The following is a 20,228-nucleotide window of genomic DNA, read 5'->3' as shown; positions in this document are numbered from 1 at the left end:
GGTTTTTTAGCTTGGAATCATCTATGAGCCTAAAAATATTTGGAAGGTTATATTTTGCCAATTAATGCCATATGCTAAATAAATAAAACAGACTGTAACTCCAGCAATAACCCATCTCAGTTGTCTATTTGTAGGAAGACAGTTTCCTGCAGGAAAGAGTAACAAAAAAGCAAAAGAACACATTTAAGCAGGACATATTCGTTGTACAAAGGCAACGGAAGTCATGTTAGCACCCTGCTATGTAGATACTGGAAAAGCTGTTGTCACACCAAGTCTATCCCCACCCACCTGGTCACAGCTAGTCTAGCCTCACTCAGAAAACCATAATAGGAGCCTTTATAGCTTTATAGCCTGACCCTCAGATGAATTTTCACATGCATGGAAGGATACAGTAGACATTGTTTCCTCAAGATGCATGTTTTTTATTTACATTATTTGTGTAAAGAGCACAATTACTCTGAATCATTACACTAAAGGATGCAGGTACTGCAGTCCACTTGCTCTCCATGTGGCTGCAATTAAGGCTTTCAGGTGTCTCCCAAATACCATCTGCCATGGTTATTTCTGCCTGAGTGAATGCTCGTCACAAAGTCCCCCACTCCAAGCGCTGCATTCCTTCCCCATGCCTCAGTCTGGCTGCACAGCGACAGTGAGACGACCTGTCTCAGGTGGGACTCGGCCGGAGACAGATGCGTAGAACCCTGACAGGCGGCTGGAGAGACAGCAGCGATGAACCACTACTTGGATCTTCTGTGAGAGGTATATCAGCCTGAAGAGAGTGTTTGAGGAACTGCAGTTTACTTGGTGGGGAACTGAGGACAGCCAACTTGCAGCTGCCATGAACACGATGTGCTAAGTGGCAGGAAGGGGCAATGGATGGAACGGTGGCCCTTCGCACATGTGTCTTTCTGGCTGTCTACTCTTTCACCTTCGTACTGGGCTTGCCATCCAACCTCCTGGTGCTTGCTGTGTACATACGTAAGGCATGTAAGCGGGGTGCCACACCCAATGTGGTATATGCTCTAAACTTGTGTGCAGCCAACCTGGCGCTGGTCACCTGGCTGCCAGTTAAAGCTGCTGAGATTGTCCTGCAGAACTGGGCCTTGCCAGCAGCACTCTGCCCCATCTACAACTTCTTCCTCTTTGCCTCCCTCTACGGCAGCTGCCTCCTGCTGACGGCTGTAGCTGTGGGTCGCTACCTCAGCATCGCCTTCCCCATCAGCTACAAACTATACCGCCGGGCTCAGCTGTCCTGCTATGTCAGCATAGGGCTGTGGGGCTTGGTGCTGTTGCACTTGGGCCTGGCATTGGTTGCGGAGGGGGACGTGTATTTCATTTCCACCCACCCTGGCAGTAACAGCTCAGCCTGTTATGACAACTTCACGAAGGAGCAGCTGGATGTGCTGTTGCCCTTGCGACTCGAGATGGCGCTCTTGCTCTTTCTGCTGCCCCTGGTGATAACTGCAGCCTGCACCCTGCGTTACCTGGTGCTGGTACGCCGTTCCTGTCTGTCTGCTGGTGGTAAGAAGCGTGTGCTGGCTGTGGCCCTGTCAACATTGTCTGTCTTTGTTGTATGCTATGCCCCCTACAACTTGTCCCATATAGTGGGATTTATTCAGAAGACGAATGTGCACTGGAGAAGGGAAGCGATACTCTCCAGCTCCTGCAACGTTTTCTTGGAGCCCGTAGTTATGTTGTTGCTCTCTTCAACATCCCGTCTGGTGAAAAGGCTTTGCAGGAGCTGTGGGCCCCGAGAGGGTCGCTTCCAGCAGATACCCACCCAGACCTTGACACTGAGACATTGATGGAGGCAGAGACAGAAATCCCCGTCAAGCCTAAATCCCAATTTCCTTTAAAAAGCCACATGGAACCATTTCAACATCTCAACGAAAGAAATCACACCACAAATGACTGTTTTAACTTTATTTCTGAGCTCTTCTGTCACAGATTTAACAGTCAATGCTGCTCTTACTGTTCAGATTTTATCACCGTGTGAAAATGAGCTTCATTTTATGGGAGGAAAACAATGTAAACATATTTAAGCTTTTGCTGTGTTACATCTCAGCTTTATATGTACCAATATGCTATACTGGAGGCCACTTCTGTTTGTCAGGACCAACCCAACTTCATGTCATCATCCTAAAAGGTTCAGGATATTGTTTATTTAATCTCTGTGAAAGAAAATAACCTCTGCAGCCAATTAGCTGGAATAGTTATTCAATCACGTTTCGGCAAAAGCGTTTCAGAACATTGCCATCAATAGGAAGTCACTAAGTGTTTCAGGGTGCCTGACTAAGACAGGTATTTATGCCAAAAAAGACCATATGTCCATTACAAAAGCCAAGCTTATTCATCAGTCAAATTTAGGACATAAAGAAATGGTCCAACTGGGTATAAAAAGAAGTCCAAAGTAAGAGACATGGGAGTTGAGATGGGATCTTCTGGCATAGGTGTCAATGAAGGTAAGGATGCTACACGGTAAATTAAGCAGGTAGACTTCACCACAAAGAAATTTTCCAGGAGCTTCCACATGTCCAACAGCAATGCATGTTGGGTATTCTTGTTTACCCTGGAAATCTCTAGAGGTGTGTTCTGTTGGAAGCCGGGATTGTGGAAATAGTCCAGCTGCGAAGCTCTGCTGTTCTCAGGTGCCTGGTATAGAAGAGGGCTCAGTCTCCATTGGGACAACTGCACTCTGCTCCCAGTAATGGATATGCAACTGGTTTCACATTATTTATTTATTTTTATCTCCTGATATTTTGAGAAAGATGTGAAACATATCTTGTATTTTGTTTGTTTCTGCTTTTAAGTACATGTCACATATCATTTGGCTGTTTGGTGCATTTTTCCTCCCTGTACGCCACATGCCTCCTGAGGACCGATGAGTAGAAATACAGCATAAGGTCCAGTTCAAGTGCTGTTAAACATGACAGTAATTCACAGCAGATGTAAAACATTTGAGGAGGATATGTTCAAACCATAGAGGGTGCTTTGATATGGCTTTTTTCGTTAAGAAATGATTCACAGTGAGCAAGTGTGATGTGGTTTATGACTTCAGGTGCAGCATGTTAAACCAAAGGTGTTAAATGGGTTTTAATGTAATTCTTGGGTATTGCAAGAAGTGGTTCGACATTTGTTTGGTGTTTGTTTACACACACACACACACATTTTCAGAACCGCATGTCCCATACGGGGTCGCGGGGAACCGGAGCCTACCCGGCAACACAGGGCGTAAGGCCGGAGGGGGAGGGGACACACCCAGGACGGGACGCCAGTCCATCGCAAGGCACCCCAAGCGGGACTCGAACCCCAGACCCACCGGAGAACAGGACTGTGGTCCAACCCACTGCGCCACCGCACCCCCTCGGTGTTTGTTTATGATTGGGGAATTTGCTTTTGGCGCCATTTTTATCACAAAATCGTAATCAGGTAATCCGAGGCATAATAAACACCTGCACCTAATAAAAGCACCCTTTAAAAGAAGGAGACATACCCACAGTGATTGTGGAATCTCATTTAGAGACCTTTGCCTTTCCCTCGTACTTTATTTTGCTCGGCTCCTTGCTTCTTGTTTGACCCTTGGATCTTGACCCTTGCTCTTCGACCCACAACCACGATTCTTCGCATTGAATCCATGACCTTTCAGATCTCGACCCTCGCTCTTTGAACCACGACCACAGTTCTTCGGACTATGACCTTCGCATCGAACCCATGGACCTTCGGATCTCGACTCTTGTAAATCTCAGATGTACCGTAGCTTCAGCTTTCATTAAAAAATGGCAGGATGCAATAGCTTGCAAATATAAACCGTTGACCTAAATCTACAAATGATGTGCTCTTTAAATACAAATTAAACTACCAGCCAAATAGTAGTACTATAGATGGGTATGAACATGTCACAAATAAACTGAATTGTTCTGAAAGATGTGGTGATGTTTTAAATGGAAAAGATGTGGTAACTTTGTCTTTCTTTTATGTTATTGAAGCACACATTCTTTACACAGATATCAGGTTTAGCCCTCTAAATATTTTCAGGTTTTCTTTTCACTGTGGTCACTGTCATCTGTGAGCTCCTCTTCATTGTGTGGGAACAAGAAAGTGTAAGCTTCAGCAGGTTGCATTGAGCCCAGTGGTACTGCAAGCCTCTGCACAACCACGCTTCCAGAACTCAACACAAAAAAGCAGCATCTGCCCCCTCTGGTCACTGCACCACCCCCACCCACAGCCCATGAGCTCGGCATGCTCAGTGGGACGGTCACATGGCCTACACACTGGCAAGTTCAAGTGTATTTGTTCAAATTGTTGTAAAGGATTTTGCCTCCATCGACAGAAAAGCAGAGTGGATAACTTTTTGGAATTGTGCCCCAGGAGGTCCTCTTTGAGGTTTCTCTCTTTCCCGGCCCACACCATCTCCCTTCTACAGACTCTCTGACAGGTGGACAATTCACAGCTTCTCTCTAGAGACCTGAGGTAGGGAGCAGTGTGCTACATCTGGATATCATGGATTAAATTAGTGTTAATTACGGGGGAATAAGACATAGAAAACATAACAAGTTAGCAATCTGGGGAATACCAATGTGTAATGATTGTACTAAAACCGAAGACGCAATATATCCAAAATTTTTTTAAAGTATCAGAAGTCTGAATGCTATTGCGCATGATGTGAAAAAACTAAACTGGGTGTGAAACAGAAAGAATAAAATTCTGTTTCTAACAAGTGACTATGCTCTCAATAAATTTGTTGTAAAAATTCAGAGTAAGATGTCAGTGAACTGGACCTTGATTTTAAATATAAATATTCTAAATATAAGAAAATGTCTCTTATTGAAGTGTTTTATACAAGATACATATTTGTCACAATGTTCCATCAGGTTAAATACTGTGTCAGAATAATTAAAAGGTGTACTCACCTCAGTGTCAAAAATGGATAAATAACAAGCTTGAGCGCTAGAAGCCCAAATTATGCAACAAGTTAGAGACAAGTTGGGAGAGTACACTCAGTCTTAGTAAAATAATGGTTAAATTTGGACAGTACAATGGAGCAATACATTTTTAGATAGTCAGGAAGAATCAAACATGTTTTGTAAGGGTAGAATGTAAAATTTGAAATTTGATATGTTCACAGTTAAACAAAACAAGTTCACTCTAAGATGTAACATTGGAAAACAACAAACTATTTTTCTGTGGCAGGATACATTGAAATACAGGCAACTCTTCTTTTAAAGTGGAGCTCACACTTTTGCTTCTTAATGCTGTTACTTTCAGTTCAGGTGTGTGTTTGGCATTGTTCAAAATTGTGACATTGAGGATGCAGTTATTGTTTCAGCAAGAAGGTAAGGATACTTGGTGCACCTTTGCAGTAATAATGAGATTGACTTTCCTGTACATTTCAGTCTGGTATGACAGTGATGCACTTGCAGTTTTAAAATATTTAACATTATTTTGCTTTTGAAAAAATTAACGAGACACAAATCAGTTTCACGCCATGTAGCAGTTCCTCAATGAACTCGTAATACTGAACAAATTGCAAAAAATATGAGTTATGCTAATAAGGCTCCATGCTGTGCAGGGTGTAGCATCCTCTAGCTGCCACAATCTTGCTCAGGATGTACAGCTTCATGGGAGGAGGCCTGTTCTGCGCCATTGTGGGGAACATCCTGCTGGTGGTGTCCATTGCCACTGACTACTGGATGCAGTACCGCCTCTCTGGCAGCTTTGCCCATCAGGGCCTGTGGAGGTACTGCATGTCTGGCAAATGCTACATGCAGACCGACAGCATTGGTGAGTGATGGGCCACTCTGCAGACACCTTCAAAAATGTAATGGATGAAAGTGTGTAACAAGGTTTATGGTAGTTTCTTGAGAAAATATTAACTTTTGTTTATTGGCATATACGTGCTTACCGAATGTGAGCTGATAAAAGTTATTTGAAGCAGATGATTTATCAACAGCTGATCCCGCAGAGGTTTCAAAATGACATTGTTATGGAGAAGTAAAGAAAAAAAAGATGGGTTGAATGTGCCTCTGTGTTCCTTTCCAGCCTACTGGAATGCCACGCGTGCCTTCATGATCCTGTCTGCTATGTCTTGCTTTGCTGGTATAATTGCTGGAATCTTGTCCTTTGCCCACTTCTCTGCATTTGAGAGGTTCAACCGATCCTTTGCTGCTGGGATCATGTTCTTTGTTTCCAGTGAGTTCCAGAAACACGCATACAGACAACAGGCTAAAAGCTGTCAACTATGTAATCCTTAATTATGGTATAATTTACAATGATATTATGAAAATACTGTGTTGCTATAATATACAGTGGCTTAACATGAAAATTCATTTGAAAAAACATGTAAAATAACATGAAAATATTTTTTTGTGATATTTGTGCTGAATTTTCTGTAACAAATCAGATTAATATTTATTCTGTTCAACTGAAGAACTATCCTGTCTGTTTTATTATGAGTTATAAAGAATTGTCTTTCATGTGGTCTAATATACTGCCTCCTTAGCTCTGTTTGTACTCCTGGCCATGGCTATCTACACTGGAGTCACAGTCAACTTTCTGGGGAAGCGTTTTGGTGACTGGCGCTTTTCCTGGTCCTATATCCTTGGCTGGGTGGCTCTACTCATGACATTTTTTGCAGGTAAATTTCTCAGATTATGTACCAGAAGTTTATTTTTGAGATGCACTTTTTCATAACCATTAAACATTATATATGAGGCAAATATATGTGGGACAATGCATGTGCTGAAATCTTGTTGTACCTTAGCAGTTAGTCTCAATTGGCTGTACAAAAAAAATTGTGGTTACAAGGTATACCGTGCCAGACAGGTGAATTAAATGTGAATCCAAGGGCACAATTTAAATTACAGTGACAAACAGGTGCAATCTTCAGACAAATACAAGAAAGATAGGAACAGTTTTGTAGGTTAAGAGCAGAGCCCAAAATCTTACTTTGCACATGCAAGCAAACAAATTTCCTCAGTGACCATTTTGAAGTAGCTTCCTTTAATACTTACTCCTGGTTATACAACTGCACTAAGGTGTTCAGGAGATGTCTCTAGAACTCGGGTGAAAATCCTCTGGTGTTCATCTGAGGTACGGTTGTCTTGGGTTGTGACACAAGGAAAGATGACATGGGCAAAACTGTCATTTGCAGGTATATTCTACATGTGTGCCTACAGAATGCATGAGTGCCGAAGAGTGGCTGGACCTCGCTAGCATGATAAAAGAACTGAAGAACAGAACAAGGCTTTGCTCCAGACAAAAAAGGAGAAAACCATTTTTCAAAAACCACACAATAACCACTGGGCAGTGACAAAGATAGAGACTTTCTTCAAGTAGTGGAATGGCTTCATCTTGGTCCCATATGGAGGTTTCTTATGGATCATATTGCATGCAGGACAACTGATATGAAAACTATGCATCTTTTTAGATTTATACATAGTTGATGTATGCAGTTATATTGACATTCATCCAACTCAATAAAGATTCTTGTACAGTGTTTCAACAGCATTGCTTGATGTAACTTGTTATCCAAGGTGACTCGGAGTGTTATACGCACAACACTAAACTCCATACATTCATGCAGACATTTAAACAGCAGGGCAATTAAAACACATACACACACGTGCACAAACACACACACACATTACAGGCCATTCAGAGTCACCAGCTCACCTGCAACATGTTGTTGGACTGTTGGAGGAAACCTGCACGAAACGCAGAGGATTTATTCATGATGGGGACCTTTGTTTGTATAGTTATTTTCTGTATACCGGTGGGTTATTGTGCGGTGTAAGTGTGCAGTACAGAATAGCTAAAATGAGCTGAAAAAAATTGCGAAAGACAACAGAACAGTCTTATAAGTAATTATTGAAAGGAAAATTGTCATGATTGACCAAAATATTTAGTTTCCACAAATCTTTATTTTACTACTAATATTACAGAACTTTTGTTTTTGATTTAGAACTTAATACATCCTTTAAAATGTGCGGTGGTGCAGTGGGTTGGACCGGGTCCTGCTCTCCGGTGGACCTGGCATTCGAGTCCTGCTTGGGGTGCCTTGCGATGGACTAGCGTCCTGTCCTGGGTGTGTCCCCTCCCCCTCCGGCCTTACGCCCTATGTTGCCAGGTAGGCTCCGGTTCCCCGCGACCCTGTATGGGACAAGCGGTTCAGAAGGTGTGTGTGTGTGTGTGTGTATATATGTATGTATATATGTATGTATCCTTTAAAATCAGAAAACAATAAGAAACAGGACAAAAAAATTCATTTCAACTCATTTTTATAAAGCACTGTCCTCATGAGAGTGACACAGAGTGCTGAACAAGGTTGGTGTAAATGATACAAGATTATATACACACACACACACACACACACACACACACATTTTCAGAACCGCCTGTCCAATACAGGGTTGCAGGGAACCGGAGCCTACCTGGTAACACAGGGCGTAAGGCCGGAGGGGGAAGGGACACACCCAGGACGGGACGCCAGTCCGTCGCAAGGCACCCCAAGCGGGACTCGAACCCCAGACCCACCGGCGAGCAGGACCGTGGTCCAACCCACTGCGCCACTGCGCCACCGCACCCCCTTACAAGATTATAGTTCTAACAAATGTAATAAACAATAGAATAAGCCAGCTGGCCATGGAGGAGAAGACAACAACAAAAAACCTCACAATCTACAAAGGAAGGTAGAAAAATAAACCTCTGGGAGTCCAGGTACCTGCGGCTGCCTACCCCTCCTGATCCTTCTGCTGTGGTGACAAGACATCTATGTGGATATGTTTAATTTCACAAAGACCAGTATGTATGCGAAAGCACAGCTATACTCTAAGGAAAATACACGATATGCAGTTGGTGGTTCCACCAGCTCTGTTCCACAGTTGTTGGCTTCTGGCAGTAAAGCACATCAAGCATTCTGCATGAGTGGTGGCTTCCGTGCTACTGCAGGGTACTGGTATGAAACAGAAAAGAAAAAGGGTGTAGCAACTACCAACATATAAAAAATACAGATGTATTACACTGGTAACTGGCAAATAAGACTGCTGAATAAATAGATCAAGAATAACTTTTCAACAGGCAGAGTTAGGTTTTGACCCTGTTTAAAGACAGAGATTGTAGGGAAATTCCTGACACTACTTAGCAGATTACTCCGAAGTGCAGGTGCTCGATAACTAAAGGCATGCGCACCTGTTGAAATTATCAACCATATTCATCATGGGTACTTAAACATATCCAGCATCTAAAGATCATAGTGAATATTAAGCAATGTAGAGGCCAAACTGGAAGACCATGTAAGGCTGGTATAGCAGTATGGATGAGTATACTGACAGTGTAATATACTACATCTCCTTTGCTGAGAAAGCTGTCCTAAAGAAGAACACACACACACACACACACACATTTTCAGAACCGCTTGTCCCGTACGGGGTCACGGGGAACCGGAGCCTACCCGGCAACACAGGGCGTAAGGCCAGAGGGGGAAGGGGACACACCCAGGATGGGACGCCAGTCCGTCACAAGGTACCCCAAGCGGGACTCGAACCCCAGACCCACCGGAGAGCAGGACTGCGGTCCAACCCACTGCGCCAACGCACCCCCCTTAAAGAAGAACATTGTGAGGAAAAACAATGACAAACAAAGGCTCACCGAAGAGCTGAGGGTCCACTGGTTTTCCAGAAACGACACATAGGGTTAGGGTTGAGGGGATAGTGTTGGAGTTAAGGGAAGGGTTAGGGTTAGGGGTTAGGGTTAGGGCTTAAGGTTAGGGGTTGGGGTTAAGGTGAGGGTTAGGGTTTAGGGTGAGGGTAGGGTTAGAGTAGGGTTAGGGTTTAGGGTGAAGGTTTAGGGATAGAGTTAGGGCAAGGGTTAGGGTAAGGGCTGGAGCTAGGCTAAGGGTTTCAGCGTTCAGTGGTGCTGATGCTGAGATTTGTGCAGCAGCAAGAGTTCAGGTGAGAGCTAGGGTTAAGGACAGGAGATGGGGTAAATGCTCCAGCCTGGGCTAGGGCTGGAGGTAGAGATAAGGCTGGAGCTAGGGTTAGGGTTCGGGCTAGGGCAAGTGCTGGAGCCCGGCTAAGGGTTTTGGCAATTTGCGGGGGCCGGCGCTGTGGCTTGCGCAGCAGCCAGAGTTCAGCTGGGAGCTCGGGTTAGGGCTGGAGATAGGGTCAAGGCCGGAGCCGGGGGTAGGGCTGGAGGTAGGGTTACGGCCGGAGCAAGGCATAGGGTTCGGGCTAGGGCAAATGCTGGAGCCCGGCTAAGGGTTTCAGCTTTTTGCGGGGCCGGCGCTGTGGCTTGCACAGCAGCCAGAGTTCAGCTGGGACCTAGGGTTAGGGCTGGAGATAGGGTCGGGGCCTGAGCCTGGCCTATGGCTGGAGGTAGGGTTTTGGCCGGAGCTAGGGTTAGGGTTCGGGCTAGGGCAAGTGCTGGAGCCCGGCTAAGGGTTTCAGCTTTTTGCGGGGCCGGCGCTGTGGCTTGCACAGCAGCCAGAGTTCAGCTGGGAGCTCGGGTTAGGGCTGGAGATAGGGTCGGGGCCGGAGCCTGGCCTATGGCTGGAGGTAGGGTTTTGGCCGGAGCTAGGGTTAGGGTTCGGGCTAGGGCAAGTGCTGGAGCCCGGCTAAGGGTTTCAGCTTTTTGCGGGGCCGGCGCTGTGGCTTGCACAGCAGCCAGAGTTCAGCTGGGAGCTAGGGTCAGGGCTGGAGATAGGGTCGGGGCCCGAGCCTGGCCTATGGCTGGAGGTAGGGTTTTGGCCGGAGCTAGGGTTAGGGTTCGGGCTAGGGCAAGTGCTGGAGCCCGGCTAAGGGTTTCAGCTTTTTGCGGGGCCGGCGCTGTGGCTTGCACAGCAGCCAGAGTTCAGCTGGGACCTAGGGTTAGGGCTGGAGATAGGGTCGGGGCCTGAGCCTGGCCTATGGCTGGAGGTAGGGTTTTGGCCGGAGCTAGGGTTAGGGTTCGGGCTAGGGCAAGTGCTGGAGCCCGGCTAAGGGTTTCAGCTTTTTGCGGGGCCGGCGCTGTGGCTTGCACAGCAGCCAGAGTTCAGCTGGGAGCTAGGGTTAGGGCTGGAGATAGGGTCGGGGCCCGAGCCTGGCCTATGGCTGGAGGTAGGGTTTTGGCCGGAGCTAGGGTTAGGGTTCGGGCTAGGGCAAGTGCTGGAGCCCGGCTAAGGGTTTCAGCTTTTTGCGGGGCCGGCGCTGTGGCTTGCACAGCAGCCAGAGTTCAGCTGGGACCTAGGGTTAGGGCTGGAGATAGGGTCGGGTCCTGAGCCTGGCCTATGGCTGGAGGTAGGGTTTTGGCTGGAGCTAGGGTTAGGGTTCGGGCTAGGGCAAGTGCTGGAGCCCGGCTAAGGGTTTCAGCTTTTTGCGGGGCCGGCGCTGTGGCTTGCACAGCAGCCAGAGTTCAGCTGGGACCTAGGGTTAGGGCTGGAGATAGGGTCGGGTCCTGAGCCTGGCCTATGGCTGGAGGTAGGGTTTTGGCCGGAGCTAGGGTTAGGGTTCGGGCTAGGGCAAGTGCTGGAGCCCAGCTAAGGGTTTCGGCTTTTTGCGGGGCCGGCGCTGTGGCTTGCACAGCAGCCAGAGTTCAGATGGGACCTAGGGTTAGGGCTGGAGATTGGGTCGGGGCCCGAGCCTGGCCTATGGCTGGAGGTAGGGTTTTGGCTGGAGCTAGGGTTAGGGTTCGGGCTAGGGCAAGTGCTGGAGCCCGGCTAAGGGTTTCAGGTTTTTGCGGGGCCGGCGCTGTGGCTTGCACAGCAGCCAGAGTTCAGCTGGGACCTAGGGTTAGGGCTGGATATAGGGTCGGGGCCGGAGCCTGGCCTATGGCTGGAGGTAGGGTTTTGGCCGGAGCTAGGGTTAGGGTTCGGGCTAGGGCAAGTGCTGGAGCCCGGCTAAGGGTTTCAGCTTATTGCGGGGCCGGCGCTGTGGCTTGCACAGCAGCTAGAGTTCAGATGGGACCTAGGGTTAGGGCTGGAGATAGGGTCGGGGCCGGAGCCTGGCCTATGGCTGGAGGTAGGGTTTTGGCCGGAGCTAGGGTTAGGGTTCGGGCTAGGGCAAGTGCTGGAGCCCGGCTAAGGGTTTCAGCTTTTTGCGGGGCCGGCGCTGTGGCTTGCACAGCAGCCAGAGTTCAGCTGGGAGCTCGGGTTAGGGCTGGAGATAGGGTCGGGGCCCGAGCCTGGCCTATGGCTGGAGGTAGGGTTTTGGCCGGAGCTAGGGTTAGGGTTCGGGCTAGGGCAAGTGCTGGAGCCCGGCTAAGGGTTTCAGCTTTTTGCGGGGCCGGCGCTGTGGCTTGCACAGCAGCCAGAGTTCAGCTGGGAGCTAGGGTTAGGGCTGGAGATAGGGTCGGGGCCGGAGCCTGGCCTATGGCTGGAGGTAGGGTTTTGGCCGGAGCTAGGGTTAGGGTTCGGGCTAGGGCAAGTGCTGGAGCCCGGCTAAGGGTTTCAGTTTTTTGCGGGGCCGGCGCTGTGGCTTGCACAGCAGCCAGAGTTCAGCTGGGACCTAGGGTTAGGGCTGGAGATAGGGTTTTTGCCCGAGCCTGGCCTATGGCTGGAGGTAGGGTTTTGGCCGGAGCTAGGGTTAGGGTTCGGGCTAGGGAAAGTGCTGGAGCCCGGCTAAGGGTTTCAGCTTTTTGCGGGGTCGGCGCTGTGGCTTGCACAGCAGCCAGAGTTCAGCTGGGAGCTCGGGTTAGGGCTGGAGATAGGGTCGGGGCCGGAGCCTGGCCTATGGCTGGAGGTAGGGTTTTGGCCAGAGCTAGGGTTAGGGTTCGGGCTAGGGCAAGTGCTGGAGCCCGGCTAAGGGTTTCAGCTTTTTGCGGGGCCGGCGCTGTGGCTTGCACAGCAGCCAGAGTTCAGCTGGGACCTAGGGTTAGGGCTGGAGATAGGGTCGGGTCCTGAGCCTGGCCTATGGCTGGAGGTAGGGTTTTGGCCGGAGCTAGGGTTAGGGTTCGGGCTAGGGCAAGTGCTGGAGCCCGGCTAAGGGTTTCGGCTTTTTGCGGGGCCGGCGCTGTGGCTTGCACAGCAGCCAGAGTTCAGCTGGGACCTAGGGTTAGGGCTGGAGATAGGGTTTTTGCCCGAGCCTGGCCTATGGCTGGAGGTAGGGTTTTGGCCGGAGCTAGGGTTAGGGTTCGGGCTAGGGCAAGTGCTGGAGCCCGGCTAAGGGTTTCGGCTTTTTGCGGGGCCGGCGCTGTGGCTTGCACAGCAGCCAGAGTTCAGCTGGGAGCTAGGGTTAGGGCTGGAGATAGGGTCGGGGCCGGAGCCTGGCCTATGGCTGGAGGTAGGGTTTTGGCCGGAGCTAGGGTTAGGGTTCGGGCTAGGGCAAGTGCTGGAGCCCGGCTAAGGGTTTCGGCTTTTTGCGGGGCCGGCGCTGTGGCTTGCACAGCAGCCAGAGTTCAGCTGGGAGCTAGGGTTAGGGCTGGAGATAGGGTCCGGGCCTGAGCCTGGCCTATGGCTGGAGGTAGGGTTTTGGCCGGAGCTAGGGTTAGGGTTCGGGCTAGGGCAAGTGCTGGAGCCCGGCTAAGGGTTTCAGCTTTTTGCGGGGCCGGCGCTGTGGCTTGCACAGCAGCCAGAGTTCAGCTGGGACCTAGGGTTAGGGCTGGAGATAGGGTCGGGGCCCGAGCCTGGCCTATGGCTGGAGGTAGGGTTTTGGCCGGAGCTAGGGTTAGGGTTCGGGCTAGGGCAAGTGCTGGAGCCCAGCTAAGGGTTTCGGCTTTTTGCGGGGCCGGCGCTGTGGCTTGCACAGCAGCCAGAGTTCAGATGGGACCTAGGGTTAGGGCTGGAGATTGGGTCGGGGCCCGAGCCTGGCCTATGGCTGGAGGTAGGGTTTTGGCCGGAGCTAGGGTTAGGGTTCGGGCTAGGGCAAGTGCTGGAGCCCGGCTAAGGGTTTCAGCTTTTTGCGGGGCCGGCGCTGTGGCTTGCACAGCAGCCAGAGTTCAGCTGGGACCTAGGGTTAGGGCTGGAGATCGGGTCGGAGCCAGAGCCTGGCCTATGGCTGGAGGTAGGGTTTTGGCCGGAGCTAGGGTTAGGGTTCGGGCTAGGGAAAGTGCTGGAGCCCGGCTAAGGGTTTCGGCTTATTGCGGGGCCGGCGCTGTGGCTTGCACAGCAGCCAGAGTTCAGCTGGGAGCTAGGGTTAGGGCTGGAGATAGGGTCGGGGCCGGAGCCTGGCCTATGGCTGGAGGTAGGGTTTTGGCCGGAGCTAGGGTTAGGGTTCGGGCTAGGGCAAGTGCTGGAGCCCGGCTAAGGGTTTCAGCTTATTGCGGGGCCGGCGCTGTGGCTTGCACAGCAGCCAGAGTTCAGCTGGGACCTAGGGTTAGGGCTGGAGATAGGGTTTTTGCCCGAGCCTGGCCTATGGCTGGAGGTAGGGTTTTGGCCGGAGCTAGGGTTAGGGTTCGGGCTAGGGAAAGTGCTGGAGCCCGGCTAAGGGTTTCGGCTTTTTGCGGGGCCGGCGCTGTGGCTTGCACAGCAGCCAGAGTTCAGCTGGGACCTAGGGTTAGGGCTGGAGATTGGGTCGGGGCCAGAGCCTGGCCTATGGCTGGAGCTAGGGTTAGGGTTCGGGCTAGGGCAAGTGCTGGAGCCCGGCTAAGGGTTTCAGTTTTTTGCGGGGCCGGCGCTGTGGCTTGCACAGCAGCCAGAGTTCAGCTGGGACCTAGGGTTAGGGCTGGATATAGGGTCGGGGCCGGAGCCTGGCCTATGGCTGGAGGTAGGGTTTTGGCCGGAGCTAGGGTTAGGGTTCGGGCTAGGGCAAGTGCTGGAGCCCGGCTAAGGGTTTCAGCTTATTGCGGGGCCGGCGCTGTGGCTTGCACAGCAGCTAGAGTTCAGATGGGACCTAGGGTTAGGGCTGGAGATAGGGTTTTTGCCCGAGCCTGGCCTATGGCTGGAGGTAGGGTTTTGGCCGGAGCTAGGGTTAGGGTTCGGGCTAGGGCAAGTGCTGGAGCCCGGCTAAGGGTTTCAGCTTTTTGCGGGGCCGGCGCTGTGGCTTGCACAGCAGCCAGAGTTCAGCTGGGAGCTCGGGTTAGGGCTGGAGATAGGGTCGGGGCCCGAGCCTGGCCTATGGCTGGAGGTAGGGTTTTGGCCGGAGCTAGGGTTAGGGTTCGGGCTAGGGCAAGTGCTGGAGCCCGGCTAAGGGTTTCAGCTTTTTGCGGGGCCGGCACTGTGGCTTGCACAGCAGCCAGAGTTCAGCTGGGAGCTAGGGTTAGGGCTGGAGATAGGGTCGGGGCCGGAGCCTGGCCTATGGCTGGAGGTAGGGTTTTGGCCGGAGCTAGGGTTAGGGTTCGGGCTAGGGCAAGTGCTGGAGCCCGGCTAAGGGTTTCAGTTTTTTGCGGGGCCGGCGCTGTGGCTTGCACAGCAGCCAGAGTTCAGCTGGGACCTAGGGTTAGGGCTGGAGATAGGGTTTTTGCCCGAGCCTGGCCTATGGCTGGAGGTAGGGTTTTGGCCGGAGCTAGGGTTAGGGTTCGGGCTAGGGCAAGTGCTGGAGCCCGGCTAAGGGTTTCAGCTTTTTGCGGGGTCGGCGCTGTGGCTTGCACAGCAGCCAGAGTTCAGCTGGGAGCTCGGGTTAGGGCTGGAGATAGGGTCGGGGCCGGAGCCTGGCCTATGGCTGGAGGTAGGGTTTTGGCCAGAGCTAGGGTTAGGGTTCGGGCTAGGGCAAGTGCTGGAGCCCGGCTAAGGGTTTCAGCTTTTTGCGGGGCCGGCGCTGTGGCTTGCACAGCAGCCAGAGTTCAGCTGGGACCTAGGGTTAGGGCTGGAGATAGGGTCGGGTCCTGAGCCTGGCCTATGGCTGGAGGTAGGGTTTTGGCCGGAGCTAGGGTTAGGGTTCGGGCTAGGGCAAGTGCTGGAGCCCGGCTAAGGGTTTCGGCTTTTTGCGGGGCCGGCGCTGTGGCTTGCACAGCAGCCAGAGTTCAGCTGGGACCTAGGGTTAGGGCTGGAGATAGGGTTTTTGCCCGAGCCTGGCCTATGGCTGGAGGTAGGGTTTTGGCCGGAGCTAGGGTTAGGGTTCGGGCTAGGGCAAGTGCTGGAGCCCGGCTAAGGGTTTCGGCTTTTTGCGGGGCCGGCGCTGTGGCTTGCACAGCAGCCAGAGTTCAGCTGGGAGCTAGGGTTAGGGCTGGAGATAGGGTCGGGGCCGGAGCCTGGCCTATTGCTGGAGGTAGGGTTTTGGCCGGAGCTAGGGTTAGGGTTTGGGCTAGGGCAAGTGCTGGAGCCCAGCTAAGGGTTTCGGCTTTTTGCGGGGCCGGCGCTGTGGCTTGCACAGCAGCCAGAGTTCAGCTGGGAGCTAGGGTTAGGGCTGGAGATAGGGTCCGGGCCTGAGCCTGGCCTATGGCTGGAGGTAGGGTTTTGGCCGGAGCTAGGGTTAGGGTTCGGGCTAGGGCAAGTGCTGGAGCCCGGCTAAGGGTTTCAGCTTTTTGCGGGGCCGGCGCTGTGGCTTGCACAGCAGCCAGAGTTCAGCTGGGACCTAGGGTTAGGGCTGGAGATAGGGTCGGGGCCCGAGCCTGGCCTATGGCTGGAGGTAGGGTTTTGGCCGGAGCTAGGGTTAGGGTTCGGGCTAGGGCAAGTGCTGGAGCCCAGCTAAGGGTTTCGGCTTTTTGCGGGGCCGGCGCTGTGGCTTGCACAGCAGCCAGAGTTCAGATGGGACCTAGGGTTAGGGCTGGAGATTGGGTCGGGGCCCGAGCCTGGCCTATGGCTGGAGGTAGGGTTTTGGCCGGAGCTAGGGTTAGGGTTCGGGCTAGGGCAAGTGCTGGAGCCCGGCTAAGGGTTTCAGTTTTTTGCGGGGCCGGCGCTGTGGCTTGCACAGCAGCCAGAGTTCAGCTGGGACCTAGGGTTAGGGCTGGAGATCGGGTCGGAGCCAGAGCCTGGCCTATGGCTGGAGGTAGGGTTTTGGCCGGAGCTAGGGTTAGGGTTCGGGCTAGGGAAAGTGCTGGAGCCCGGCTAAGGGTTTCGGCTTATTGCGGGGCCGGCGCTGTGGCTTGCACAGCAGCCAGAGTTCAGCTGGGAGCTAGGGTTAGGGCTGGAGATAGGGTCGGGGCCGGAGCCTGGCCTATGGCTGGAGGTAGGGTTTTGGCCGGAGCTAGGGTTAGGGTTCGGGCTAGGGCAAGTGCTGGAGCCCGGCTAAGGGTTTCAGCTTATTGCGGGGCCGGCGCTGTGGCTTGCACAGCAGCCAGAGTTCAGCTGGGACCTAGGGTTAGGGCTGGAGATAGGGTTTTTGCCCGAGCCTGGCCTATGGCTGGAGGTAGGGTTTTGGCCGGAGCTAGGGTTAGGGTTCGGGCTAGGGAAAGTGCTGGAGCCCGGCTAAGGGTTTCGGCTTTTTGCGGGGCCGGCGCTGTGGCTTGCACAGCAGCCAGAGTTCAGCTGGGACCTAGGGTTAGGGCTGGAGATAGGGTCGGGGCCCGAGCCTGGCCTATGGCTGGAGGTAGGGTTTTGGCCGGAGCTAGGGTTAGGGTTCGGGCTAGGGCAAGTGCTGGAGCCCGGCTAAGGGTTTCAGCTTTTTGCGGGGCCGGCGCTGTGGCTTGCACAGCAGCCAGAGTTCAGCTGGGAGCTAGGGTTAGGGCTGGAGATAGGGTCGGGGCCGGAGCCTGGCCTATGGCTGGAGGTAGGGTTTTGGCCGGAGCTAGGGTTAGGGTTCGGGCTAGGGCAAGTGCTGGAGCCCAGCTAAGGGTTTCGGCTTTTTGCGGGGCCAGCGCTGTGGCTTGCACAGCAGCCAGAGTTCAGCTGGGAGCTAGGGTTAGGGCTGGAGATAGGGCCGGGGCCTGAGCCTGGCCTATGGCTGGAGGTAGGGTTTTGGCCGGAGCTAGGGTTAGGGTTCGGGCTAGGGCAAGTGCTGGAGCCCGGCTAAGGGTTTCAGCTTATTGCGGGGCCGGCGCTGTGGCTTGCACAGCAGCCAGAGTTCAGCTGGGACCTAGGGTTAGGGCTGGAGATTGGGTCGGGGCCCGAGCCTGGCCTATGGCTGGAGGTAGGGTTTTGGCCGGAGCTAGGGTTAGGGTTCGGGCTAGGGCAAGTGCTGGAGCCCGGCTAAGGGTTTCAGCTTTTTGCGGGGCCGGCGCTGTGGCTTGCACAGCAGCCAGAGTTCAGCTGGGGGCTAGGGTTAGGGCTGGAGATCGGGTCGGAGCCAGAGCCTCGCCTATGGCTGGAGGTAGGGTTTTGGCCGGAGCTAGGGTTAGGGTTCGGGCTAGGGCAAGTGCTGGAGCCCGGCTAAGGGTTTCAGCTTTTTGCGGGGCCAGCGCTGTGGCTTGCACAGCAGCCAGAGTTCAGCTGGGACCTAGGGTTAGGGCTGGAGATAGGGTCGGGGCCCGAGCCTGGCCTATGGCTGGAGGTAGGGTTTTGGCCGGAGCTAGGGTTAGGGTTCGGGCTAGGGCAAGTGCTGGAGCCCGGCTAAGGGTTTCAGCTTTTTGCGGGGCCGGCGCTGTGGCTTGCACAGCAGCCAGAGTTCAGCTGGGAGCTAGGGTTAGGGCTGGAGATAGGGTCGGGGCCGGAGCCTGGCCTATGGCTGGAGGTAGGGTTTTGGCCGGAGCTAGGGTTAGGGTTCGGGCTAGGGCAAGTGCTGGAGCCCAGCTAAGGGTTTCGGCTTTTTGCGGGGCCGGCGCTGTGGCTTGCACAGCAGCCAGAGTTCAGCTGGGAGCTAGGGTTAGGGCTGGAGATAGGGTCGGGGCCGGAGCCTGGCCTATGGCTGGAGGTAGGGTTTTGGCCGGAGCTAGGGTTAGGGTTCGGGCTAGGGCAAGTGCTGGAGCCCGGCTAAGGGTTTCAGTTTTTTGCGGGGCCGGCGCTGTGGCTTGCACAGCAGCCAGAGTTCAGCTGGGACCTAGGGTTAGGGCTGGAGATAGGGTCGGGGCCCGAGCCTGGCCTATGGCTGGAGGTAGGGTTTTGGCCGGAGCTAGGGTTAGGGTTCGGGCTAGGGCAAGTGCTGGAGCCCGGCTAAGGGTTTCGCCTTTTTGCGGGGCCGGCGCTGTGGCTTGCACAGCAGCCAGAGTTCAGATGGGACCTAGGGTTAGGGCTGGAGATAGGGTCGGGGCCCGAGCCTGGCCTATGGCTGGAGGTAGGGTTTTGGCCGGAGCTAGGGTTAGGGTTCGGGCTAGGGCAAGTGCTGGAGCCCGGCTAAGGGTTTCAGCTTTTTGCGGGGCCGGCGCTGTGGCTTGCACAGCAGCCAGAGTTCAGCTGGGAGCTAGGGTTAGGGCTGGAGATAGGGTCGGGGCCGGAGCCTGGCCTATGGCTGGAGGTAGGGTTTTGGCCGGAGCTAGGGTTACGGTTCGGGCTAGGGCAAGTGCTGGAGCCCGGCTAAGGGTTTCAGTTTTTTGCGGGGCCGGCGCTGTGGCTTGCACAGCAGCCAGAGTTCAGCTGGGACCTAGGGTTAGGGCTGGAGATAGGGTTTTTGCCCGAGCCTGGCCTATGGCTGGAGGTACGGTTTTGGCCGGAGCTAGGGTTAGGGATCGGGCTAGGGAAAGTGCTGGAGCCCGGCTAAGGGTTTCGGCTTTTTGCGGGGCCGGCGCTGTGGCTTGCACAGCAGCCAGAGTTCAGCTGGGAGCTAGGGTTAGGGCTGGAGATAGGGTCGGGGCCGGAGCCTGGCCTATGGCTGGAGGTAGGGTTTTGGCCGGAGCTAGGGTTAGGGTTCGGGCTAGGGCAAGTGCTGGAGCCCGGCTAAGGGTTTCAGCTTTTTGCGGGGCCGGCGCTGTGGCTTGCACAGCAGCCAGAGTTCAGCTGGGACCTAGGGTTAGGGCTGGAGATAGGGTCGGGGCCCGAGCCTGGCCTATGGCTGGAGGTAGGGTTTTGGCCGGAGCTAGGGTTAGGGTTCGGGCTAGGGAAAGTGCTGGAGCCCGGCTAAGGGTTTCGGCTTTTTGCGGGGCCGGCGCTGTGGCTTGCACAGCAGCCAGAGTTCAGCTGGGACCTAGGGTTAGGGCTGGAGATAGGGTCGGGTCCTGAGCCTGGCCTATGGCTGGAGGTAGGGTTTTGGCCGGAGCTAGGGTTAGGGTTCGGGCTAGGGCAAGTGCTGGAGCCCGGCTAAGTGTTTCGGCTTTTTGCGGGGCCGGCGCTGTGGCTTGCACAGCAGCCAGAGTTCAGCTGGGACCTAGGGTTAGTGCTGGAGATAGGGTTTTGCCCGAGCCTGGCCTATGGCTGGAGGTAGGGTTTTGGCCGGAGCTAGGGTTAGGGTTCGGGCTAGGGCAAGTGCTGGAGCCCGGCTAAGGGTTTCAGCTTTTTGCGGGGCCGGCGCTGTGGCTTGCACAGCAGCCAGAGTTCAGCTGGGAGCTAGGGTTAGGGCTGGAGATAGGGTCGGGGC

The 20,228-nt window shown here is 53.5% G+C and overlaps 2 protein-coding genes across 2 annotated transcripts; both read left to right on the top strand.

Annotated features, from left to right (window-relative positions):
* The first annotated feature begins 872 nt into the window (after positions 1–872).
* On the top strand, positions 873–1,805 carry LOC108932009 (free fatty acid receptor 3). The gene has a single exon (XM_018748151.1). The coding sequence runs from the start codon at positions 873–875 to the stop codon at positions 1,803–1,805; it is 933 nt and encodes a 310-aa protein (XP_018603667.1).
* A 3,801-nt stretch (positions 1,806–5,606) lies between these two features.
* Positions 5,607–7,212, top strand: LOC108932010 (lens fiber membrane intrinsic protein-like). Its single transcript, XM_018748152.1, has 4 exons — positions 5,607–5,781; positions 6,040–6,189; positions 6,500–6,634; positions 7,151–7,212. Exons 1-4 carry the CDS (start codon positions 5,607–5,609, stop codon positions 7,210–7,212), a joined length of 522 nt encoding a protein of 173 aa, XP_018603668.1.
* Positions 7,213–20,228: the final 13,016 nt, after the last annotated feature.

Source organism: Scleropages formosus, chromosome 23, assembly GCF_900964775.1.
Source record: "Scleropages formosus chromosome 23, fSclFor1.1, whole genome shotgun sequence".
Lineage (NCBI taxonomy): Eukaryota > Metazoa > Chordata > Actinopteri > Osteoglossiformes > Osteoglossidae > Scleropages > Scleropages formosus.
The sequence above is the reverse complement of the archived record's forward strand: the minus strand, read 5'-3'. Positions and strand labels throughout refer to the sequence as shown.

Excerpts from the sequence above, each read along its gene's own strand:
- LOC108932009 (XM_018748151.1), top strand. The coding sequence starts at position 873 with ATGGATGGAACGGTGGCCCTTCGCACATGTGTCTTTCTGGCTGTCTAC.
- LOC108932010 (XM_018748152.1), top strand. The coding sequence starts at position 5,607 with ATGTACAGCTTCATGGGAGGAGGCCTGTTCTGCGCCATTGTGGGGAAC. Across the intron at positions 5,782-6,039 it reads CATGCAGACCGACAGCATTG|CCTACTGGAATGCCACGCGT; the intron begins GTGAGTGATGGG and ends GTTCCTTTCCAG. Across the intron at positions 6,190-6,499 it reads GATCATGTTCTTTGTTTCCA|CTCTGTTTGTACTCCTGGCC; the intron begins GTGAGTTCCAGA and ends CTGCCTCCTTAG.